The sequence below is a fragment of the Corylus avellana genome, chromosome ca3, assembly GCF_901000735.1.
Source record: "Corylus avellana chromosome ca3, CavTom2PMs-1.0".
In the NCBI taxonomy this organism is placed as follows: domain Eukaryota; kingdom Viridiplantae; phylum Streptophyta; class Magnoliopsida; order Fagales; family Betulaceae; genus Corylus; species Corylus avellana.
This window is the reverse complement of record NC_081543.1, coordinates 39,052,987-39,063,685: the sequence shown is the minus strand read 5'-3', so window position 1 is coordinate 39,063,685 and position 10,699 is coordinate 39,052,987. Positions and strand designations below refer to the sequence as shown.

At 35.1% G+C, this 10,699-nt stretch overlaps 1 protein-coding gene across 1 annotated transcript; it reads right to left on the bottom strand.

Moving 5' to 3' along the window:
• Positions 1-3,220: 3,220 nt before the first annotated feature.
• Positions 3,221-7,346, bottom strand: LOC132173967 (protein transport protein SFT2). Its single transcript, XM_059585675.1, has 4 exons — positions 6,928-7,346; positions 4,073-4,340; positions 3,840-3,944; positions 3,221-3,539 (listed from the first exon to the last, which is right to left on the bottom strand). The coding sequence occupies exons 1-4, from the start codon at positions 7,125-7,127 to the stop codon at positions 3,429-3,431; spliced, it is 684 nt and encodes a 227-aa protein (XP_059441658.1). The 5' UTR covers positions 7,128-7,346; the 3' UTR covers positions 3,221-3,428.
• Positions 7,347-10,699: the final 3,353 nt, after the last annotated feature.

The following is a 10,699-nucleotide window of genomic DNA, read 5'->3' as shown; positions in this document are numbered from 1 at the left end:
CATCTATATGGTACCATTCTCATTGGGCTAGTGGGCTAGTCTAGCTCTGTTGTTAAAATTGACAAAACAAAAAAAAAAAAAAAAAATAGCCCCATTAGACATTTAAAAACATAAATAAATAAAGGGTAAATGCTACATTTCTCAACAAATTTACTGAGCACTGTAGTTCAACAATGCATAAAATAAGCTAATAAAAACTGAGTATGATTCTCTCTTCTCTTTGAAAATAGTGAGAATGGATAAAGAAAAAATAATAATAAATAGAATAATGAAAATATATAGCTAAATTAGAGAATGAAATGTACGTATTTTAAAGATAAATATCAATCTAATTTAGAGAAAAACTTTATGCCGTTACGGCTCTTTTTTCTTTTCTTTTTATGATGAGAGGTCAAAGCCCGAGTAATACCTTAATTAATAGTTAATGGTAAAGTTATAGTATAGGCTTTGCATTTTGTTTGTGTACATATTATTCTCTTTTTTCTTTATGCCTTTTGTTGTTGGCTTTGTGTTTCTTAATTCTTAGTGAAGAAGATGGCCTTTTGCTTTCATTGATAATTTCGTTATTAAAAAAACAAGGCTCTATGAAAACAAAAGTTCGTCATACACAAGGTCTATCTTAAAGGTCAAATTATTGTCAGCTAATCCCAAGTTGCCGTCCAAATCTTTCCTTAATTTCGGGATTTTTGTTCCCAAATGGTTTCTTTTTAATTTCATAAAATATTAAAAGAGAGATAATGGATGCATGTAAGGTGGGAAAAAGCTCTTGAAACCTAGGTTTTAAAATTCTTTCCTTTACCTAAAGCACAACATTTGTAACAATTATAATCGGTCAAAACTTGTGTGCGAGATTTGGAAGATTTTTAAGAGTTATCTATGCTTTGCTTTCTCTTTCGGACTTTAAAAAAAAAAAACAAAAAACAAAAACACAAACAAACAAACTTTTTTTTGTGAGGGACCAAACAATGGAAAGGAGTGTCGGTAAATCAAAGCTGAATTCTTTTTGGGTTTGGCTTGGTACGGTACCAATTGTAATAGGATATAAGAGAATAAGAAATATGTATCCCAATTTCAACGAGTTAGTTCAAATTAAAATTAGATTCAAGCCAAGTCCTAATCTTTTGTAGCTACATTTGGTTTGATTATTAACTTTTATAATCAAGTATGTATAGCTCCATATGTAATTAAAAAATGACATTAGCATGCATTAAACCTAGTCTTAATTGTGAGTAGTTATATTAAAGTTAGTCTCAATATTGAAAATAAAAAGCTTAAAAATAATGCAAATGGGTAAAAGTGAAATCGATCAAATATTGTTCCATTAAACTTTGTCAATGGATTCTCTCCAAAGAACTTGTCTCGCTCTCTTCCTACTCTCGAGTGACTTTATCCTGTTAGTGAATTGCAACTAGGGAGAACTGAATGGCTCAACCTCCTTCCCTCTCGATCCTCTTCCTTTTTTTCTCTTTTTTCTTTTCTTTTTTTTTTTCAACTTGAAAGCCAAATCTACCATGCATTTGTGCCTATTGCAACAACGCGTTATCTCCTCGTCTTCACTAGCCTTTTCACCACCTATCTTCAACCTCCTCCATTGCACATGCACTGCATGCGCTACCATGGCGAGTTGGCGACTGTGGTATGCACGTGCCATCCCTCTTTTTTTGTTTTTTATGTCAGTTTCTTTCCTTGCTCTCTTTTGAATTTTCATAGTTGGCACCCCACTTTTGTCTATGTAGATCTTCAGAATCTAATTGCAGATCTAGATGTGATGTTCTCTAAATCTCTGCACTACTCTCTTGCTAGACATCGCGGTGGTGCTTCTCTTTGAGGGCTCCAATCCAACCACTGCTAGTGTTCTGTTATTTATTGTGGTTCTCAAATTTGCTAGTTGCCGCATAATGTGTTGTTTCAAGAAAATTCACTTTTAGACAGTCCCTACAAACCATCATCATCATCTCAGGCAACCCCTCTCTTGGCTGATGAGCCAAGGGCCATTCATCTTAGTAGATCTTTTTCTTTTTTTGGCACTGTATTTGTACTAATAAGGAGGAACTCTATTGGGCTATCCCACCCTCTTTTGTTTTCTTCCATGTGGTTAATCTCTTCCCTGCTCCCTTGTACTTGCTTGAAAAAACAAAAAAAAAAAAAATCCCGAAAACCAATTGATCGGATCGTGCCGGGTCCATTATGAATCCCTATGGACCAAGTTTGGGACTAAGGACACCCTATTGAAAACAATGGATAATCTAATCACAAATAGTCTCTCATTCTCACTTCCATTTGGATCAAGAATGGGAAAGACTCTCCATTGTAGTCACTTTCCTCATTTTAATAAAAAAAAATTTAAAAAGAAAAAAAAGGGGATAATGTAGTCAGAAAGGCCCAACCATGTCCTCCGGTTGAGAGAAGGAAATCATGATCATGGTATCTACAGAGAGGTGACGCATGTTAGTTTATCTCTGAACTTTGGTTTCCACTTCTCAAAGCTAATTGAGATTATCTCAAAACTTCTGTAGTTTTCCTCATCAGGAGGACATGAGGACTGAATAAAAATGGATTTCCCTATGATACTGAACAATTGACAAATATGCCTCCAGTTCTTTTTTAAGGGTAAGTTGCAGACTATTATTATTATTATTATTATTATTATTTTTTAACATGTCCGCACAAGAAAGAGAGGGAGATTCAAATTAGTAATCTTTACTTCATTAAGCGTGGTCCCAATCAATTGAACTACTTCTTGGGGACAGTAAGTTGCAGACTTAATATAACATGGTGTTACTTTTTTGTCGGGCTGGCAAAACAAGTACCTGACATAACCCATTTACGACCCGTTTATCATATGCATGTCTTTTTATAATAAGGTTCATCTAAGAGTCTTAAAGAATAGTTACATGCATAAGATAAACAGGTACCTGTTTATTTGGCCTTTTTTGCCAACCCTACTTTTTTGAGTCTCCAAAATGAATAAATAAAAAGGGGCAGTTTTCCTTTGAATTTGGTTAGAGAAAACTCCTCAAATCCAATATATTAAATTGACGTTTGTCCTTAGAGCACGTGATTCTCAAAAGGCATGTAAAAATAACATGCTATGTTAATCCTATTAAAAATACATGTAAGAGTTACACACACACACACACACACATATATATATATATATATATATATATATATATATAATAACAAGAGCTCACTGCTTACAATATACCAAAATCTCGCATAAAACAAAGTTCAACAATGTTCTGCTTTTAATAAGAATTCTGAACATTTAGCATAAAATGCATTACAGGCAAAGCGTAATTTTGGATAATATCAATTGAATCAGCAAAGTTCTCAATGCAATTCCAAAGTTTCAACTACACTGACAATAATCTAAATTACAGTGAGAAATATACAAGTCGGCAACGACAAAAACAGCAAGGTCAAGGTCACCTCCCAAAACATTTCATTACTGAAGAGGTAAGGGCAGATGAGAGGAATTTCATCCCAGCAGATCCACCAGGAAAGTATGAAATAGCATAGTAAATGAGTGCAAGAACCTACAAGGTCCACAGAAACATCAAATTTCATTATTCAATTGGATAGCTTAATATCTTCTATTAAAAGTTAATTATTGATTGATAGAACCGAGATCAACATATATTATTTCTCTAGTGGACAATAGATAAGAATATAAGAGTGAATCAAGAACACCCAGAACATTTGCACATCTGCTTCAGCAAAGCAACGGTGAAAAGATAACCAACAATTACAGGATTGCAAAAGCTACAACAATCCAAGGTCCAAAGACCTAGTAAGAAAAATAATACCAAAAAAAAAGGAAGCATGAAAGTTGATACCTGTATCACAGAGAAGAGCACAGAGAGTATGTAGCTGTGAAGAACCATGGAAACATATATGGTAGCGGCCATACTTCCTATAAATCCCAATGTTAAAGGAAGTCTCTGCATAAGTAATGACAAAAAATAAAGCATCAAGTAAGCGTCTTCATATTAAGCTGATAGTCTTTCACACATCAGAAGACCATGTTACAAAAGAAAATAAAATCTATATCTAAATTTAGCAAAGATACCTCCTTTGATGACATGTGGGCAAGCTGATTTGCTGGACCCCTGAGTGCAAAGAACGAACCAATGATAAAGCCACACCCAAGGGTAAAGCATATAGCAAATTTCTGGGGCATCAGCACCATGACTGGAAGGAACATGGTAAATGCGAGGAAAACAAAGAAAACCCCCGTAGCCAGAAACAAACCAAAGTACATAAGTGCTTTTCCTGAAGGGACAGTACTAGTGGCAGACTGTAGGTTTCCAGGTAGATCTCTCACTCCTTTAGAAACCCTGAACAAGTACCAAACAGAGAAATGACTACAAAAGAATAAAATTTAACATATTCCCAAGTTCCCACTAAAGAAAACCTAATCAGTTCGAGCTTTTAATTTTAAGATCCTGCCCAATTGTTCTTTCACCATTTTGTAGCCACACAATACAAAAGTCATGATTTATTTGATTCATCAATTAAAGAAACGAGACAATAGTTCTAGCTTCTTTTGCCAAACTCCAGAATAAGTAGAGAGAAAACAAGACATCTTTCCTTTATACAAATTCTAATGTTGCATCCTATATCCCATAGCTACAACATGAAGAATTCACATTACAACTTGAGCATGGTTGTTTACAGGATTTGGGATAGAGATCATAAATAAAGTGAAAGACAGAGAGAGTATCATGTTGAACTAAATATAAAAAATGCACACTGCACATATTACAGAAATGGAAAAACAGAGCATATATATCATTCAAGCCCAATTAGGATCCCATCACCAGAAATTGAATTCCACCCAGATCTTCGGAAAATACTTCCACTAAACCTCGAGTTGATAAAAGCAGACAGCCTTACATGCTCCTCACTGTATCACTCATAAAATGACCATCCACATGGGTGTAGATGATTCTCTACTTCAAGTACTGGGCTATTGGCAATAAGATATGTTACCTAATAATTATAGAGCATCACCATATGTTCAAGACTGACAAATTCAAACTTGTAAAAGAAGTCTTTGACTAGAAATTCAAAATGAGCGATCACCCATTGCTTGGCAGTGCACCATATCCACAATGCTTTGCTTTAACTCTTCCATGTAACCGAGTAATGGGTGCTCAATGAGATATAGGCAACCAGAAATGCAAAGTATCTCCTGTCAATCTTCATTGCAATAACTCAACATATCAAGGCTACTACTTGAATTATAGTGAGACAGGCATGGGCAATTCTTGAGAGCAGTGTCTCAGTGAGAATGTCTCAACATCCACATAAATAAAGTGATTCAGAGCAACTAATCTAAATTTAACCTTCTGACATCATACAAATCACCTTCTCACCAAAGACATATACCCTTTAGAATCTACATGTTGGCACCACCTTTCATTCAACTTCAAATTAGATTCATAAGTGCATCAGCTAGCCTAGCTCCCAACACGCTCCTTCAAATAGGTAGCACATACTTTATCTGCAATCAGTGTTAACATGTGAAAATTAGCAATTACGACTCTAAGTTTGTGTGATGGCCACATGAGTCAAGGCCAATTAAGGTTTTCATGCTTTCTTTTAACTCCTTAGAATAATGCCCACTAGATTTGCAACTTATGTAATTAAAGTATATGTTATACATTGTTATTAGTATAGGTCCACAATCAGTCCTTCAGGCAGTGGTAGGAATGGATTCAGGTAAAATTGACCCATTCTATGCAAAAATAGATATCCCTCAACACTTTTAAAAAGTACAAATGATACACATTTTCTTTTACAAATATAAATGGCCCAGATCCCCAAATTCAAGCAATGGACAGCTCAGATCGTAACAGCAAGTAAAAAGAAAGAAAAAAAAAAAAGAAGAAGGGAGAAGTGGCTGTGTGCCTATTAGGGTGGCCCCAAAGGGTGGTTTGGGGGTGGTTGAACCACCCCTTTTGGCCAAGAGGGTGGTTCTGGCACCCCCGATGGACAATTTGGAGGTGATTCGTTTATCAGTGATGGCCAGCTTGGGGATAGTTGAACCACGCTGTTGGCCAAAGAGGTGGTTGGTCAAGGGGTTAGTTCGGCCACCTCCAATCACTGGTTTGGGGATGGCTAAACCACCCCAGTGGCCAAGAAGGGGGTTTTGGGGCGGCCTAGCCATTGCCAGTCTAGGGGTGGCTGAACCCCCAACAGGCTGGTTTGCGCACCCCAACAACTACCAAGCACCCGTTCTATTCTTTTTCTTTTTTAAATTTCTGTCACGATGAAATAGATGGCCCAAATAAAATGTATTGTACCCAATGCAATTTTAGTTATTGCACCGGAGATGGCCCAGATAAATTGTATTGCACCGAATCTCAATCCGATATAGAAAGCTTATTTTGTTGTGCTAAGCCAGAATCTAGTAAACTCTTTCTATATGTCAGCCAGATCCCTCTATCACAACTATTTTGGATCAACTTGTGCGATTCAATAAAACGAGCTCCCTCCATCGAAAAGCAACCTCTGAATTCACTTCAATGCACCAAATCAGAAGCACTAAGCCCGGACCCAGCAAACTGAAACTGCATAATCTAGAAAAGCACTTGGTTCCACAATCAGATCCACGCATTCCAATAATCCAAATCACTTGCACATATTTTTAGTCACCCACTATGCCCTAAACTCCACTGATGATTAAAACCAAAAAGCCACAACCAGATCCACCTATACATGCACATGCATAAGTATATTACGTTCCTATATTAATTCATCCCTACTCACAACCCACTATGCCCTAAACCCTAATAAATGTATAATTTCACAGCCTTTCAAATTTTCAGAGTACCCGAAACGCTTAATTCAAACAAACAAAGCAAGAAAAGTAAACAAAATAACTAAAAGAAGGGCTTAATTCATAAATCAGGGGCTTACACACTGAAAGTGCCAGTGACGGTGTCGTTTGCGGACCTGACCGCAGATTCGAGATCGAAGCCCAACCCCAAATCGGAACTTTCCTCGGAAGCCTGCGTGGCCGCGTAGGAATTCCAATCGGCTAGCAGAGACGACGAGGGCTTCTGCTGCTCCTCGCCGTTAGTGCTCCCCAAGAACCATCCTTGCGCCATTTTTTGCATTGTGATGTTTTTTCTTTTCTCTTTTTCTCAGCTCCCAAACACCCTTGGCTTTCCAGGAAAATTTAATTCTAATAAAAGAAAACGTTTTTTATTTTTCAAAATTGTGATTGCATTGAAAGCAAAATGGTGTCGCCGACTCTCTGTCTCTCGGATAATTGTCGCGCAGAAAGGCTTCGGAACTAAGCAAAAGGTTGGAAATTAAACGTAGGCATACGACGCCGTTGTTTGGGGTGAAATTTGGTCAAAATCATTTACCATCGTAGGTTTGTTGAAGGAAGAATGCTATTTAGTATAGTATTTTATTGTTGTTATATAATTTGATAATATAGCCGTAAAAATTAATTTTTAAATTCATATTTGTAAAGATTAAAAAAAAATAGTTGATTTTTATTGTTACGTTATTCTAATTGTATAGCAGTCTATTAAATAAGACTATTTGATTTGACTGTCATACAACTTGATGATATGATAGTAAAAATTAACTATTGAATTAACACATGTTAAAAAAAAAAATTAAGGGCTAATTTTCATTGCCAACAACCACGTGTGAGCTCAAATTCTTTTTTTAATACATGAGACCCAATACTTAGAGTATTTAATCGAAATGGCTCCCTCTAAATAAGTGAATTAGGATCCTCTCCAATTCATTTGAATTAAAAAATATTCAGTTAATTATATTTTAGGGGTCCCAAAAAAATGAAAAGAGAAAAATATCTTTCAAATATAACTAACTGGATGCTTTCGACCTAACACGTATAATATTTAATTGAAATGAAAAATAAAATGTGGTAAAGGTTCGAACTTAAGTTATTTACCTTTGATATCATGTTAAATTATTAATCATTTTTAAAGTTTAAGCTTGTGGAATAAGTGATGATTTAACACAATATCATAGTAGAGATTCTGAGTTCAAATCTGGTCTATATCAATTCATCTATCATTTCAAATAAATATTTCACGTGTTAAATCTTACATATTAAGGAGTAGTTTGAGACTTTAATGCCACATGTGAGAGGAATTGTTAGAATATAAATTAAATGATTAAATTTACTATTTTCTATATATAATTGAAATGAGAGAGTCTTCATTCATCATTTAGTGTCGGTCTAACTTTGTTTTGTTTTCGGCTGGTTCAATTTGTTTTTTTATCAATTCAATGGTTCGACTACCCGTTTCATGGTGTTTTTGACAGATAAATGAGAGTTTATTTGTTACTAGCCGGGCTTATATTTATATGATATATAAGTTCTAACTTGGAGGGAGTGTTAGAAAGAAAGGGAACAAATGTTCCTATTGTAGAAGGTGGTGAGGTGTGTGCATGAGTTGAACAATGTTGAGATGTTCATTTGAGGTGCCATATTCCATACTTTAGAGAAGAACATTGCTTCAATTAATAATTTAGTGGACATTACAAACTACATGGCAATTGGAGGGTTTTTCTTTTTCCAAAAGGCAAAGCTTTTTCAAGAAGCTTCATTTGTGGATTTTTATTTTATTTTTTGTCTTTTTTTTTAAACAAACTTAACTTGTAAATTTACAATTTTACCCTTTTAATTTTATCCATTATCTTTTCTTAATTAACTAATCCCACTAACTTTAAATAAACAGCTAGCGGTCTATTTAACCTTAATTAAATTAATTAATGGAAATATTACTAAAACTAAACAGTACTTTAATTTTATTAATTTTTTTAAAAAATATTATTATTATTATTTTGCATTTTTCAATGCTGAGCCTTACAAAAACTCTTGATCATCACCAAGTGATATGAGTTGAACTGCGACCAACTTTACCAACAAAACCTTCATACTTCATCAAACATCATCAGAGGCCACTCCCCATAAAATATGCTATATATATCAATATTCTAACATGCGGTTTGAGAAAAATAGAAAAAAAAAAAAAAAAAATCAAAACCCAAAACCCAAATTTTTTTAATGTTTTTTAAACCATAATTTTATTTTTTGTTACCCTATAAATAACAAAATTGTAGAAGCCTAAAAGGGGAGGAACATATGAATAAAGAGGGCGTGAGAAGATTTGTGGAGATTCTGGAGAAGATGATGGTGTTAATGGCGGCTGTGTCAGCTGTAGTGCAAGCTAATGGCCAGCCTCTTGACTCTCTCCCATTCCAACACTCACCTTCTCTCCCTCCATCTCCACTTCCCAGTGCTGCTTTTCTCTTCCCTTCAGATCTTTCCATGTATTCTGTGCGTTTGCATGCGATGAAAAATGCCTAGGAGGGGTGCATAGTGTCAATAACTACTTGCAATGTGCTGCTATATGTATGAGACATTGCCTTGATCCATAAATCTGGTACCAATTTTTTATTCTCTCTCTAGATTAACATGCACTCAAACATACTGAGATGAATATCTTAATCTGTTCAATTTTCACATGTATTTTTAATAATTAAGTAGGTAAACATTTTTTTAAAAAAATGTACGTAAGAATTACATGTATTTTAGACACCTGTCAGGAAGAAAAACTGTGTCCATAGGTGAATATATTTTTGTGAAGGGCATCAATTTTCTCATGTATGTCATAGCATATGAAAGTTCTTTTTATCAAGTATCCTCTCTAACTTGTTAAAGTTTTTTTTATCTTGTCTTGAGGATCCTTGGATGTGTTCTTTGTTGAGCTTCCCATATATACTTTAACATAACTCGCCCGGAGACTTTGAGAATATATATATATATATATATATATGGAGAGAGAGAGAGAGAGAGGGGTTGTGGCTATATACAACTAGGGTGTTGAGGCCTTCATTTGCTATTTGCTCACTTGCATGAGTTATAGGTGAATTTTCAATCCCTAACTCTAAGCGAGCAGATACCATATCCATTATTCACACATGTACAAAATATGAGTAGGCGAAAGCAGATAATATCTGCATCTGCCTTCTATATATATAATAGTTTTGTCTTATAAAATAAGTTAAATAACCTTGTTTCGTTGAGGGAAAGGAGTAGAAGATGAAACCCTAATGCCTCATTTTTTTTCTCCCCTCTCTCTATTGAGGCAGCTCCCCTACAGTCTCATATCTCTCTGACTCTTGTATTCTTAGATTTTCCTGCTCTCTTCGGAGCGGTCTTTGTCTCATCAAAGAAGACCTTGATCTCATCAAATAGCTATCTCTCTCTTTGAATCGGCGGATTCAATACTTTTCTTCAATTGATGACCGGTTTCTAGGTGTTTTTGGCCTATTCTTTTTTCTTTTCTTTTTTTTAACCAATTGGATGGTATTTTGGCCTGCAGACTTGTGTTGACAAAGTTTTCGTATAAATAAGAATTCATTTGTTACAAGTTGGACTTATATAATATATAAGTTCTAGCTTGGGCTTGAGGGGGTTGAGTGTTCGAAAGAAGTGGACAAGTGTTCCTATTGTAGAAAGTGGTGAAGTGTCTCTTTGAGTTGTCCCCTATGAGTTTTCATATAGTTAAGTGTCCATATTCCATAATATTGTATTTGTTCCCATATGGTCATAAGCTTGAACTTTGTCCCCCCATTTCAGATAAAAATTTCACACGATTAAATTCACTTAGTGGATTGTGACAGCCAAAAATAATAG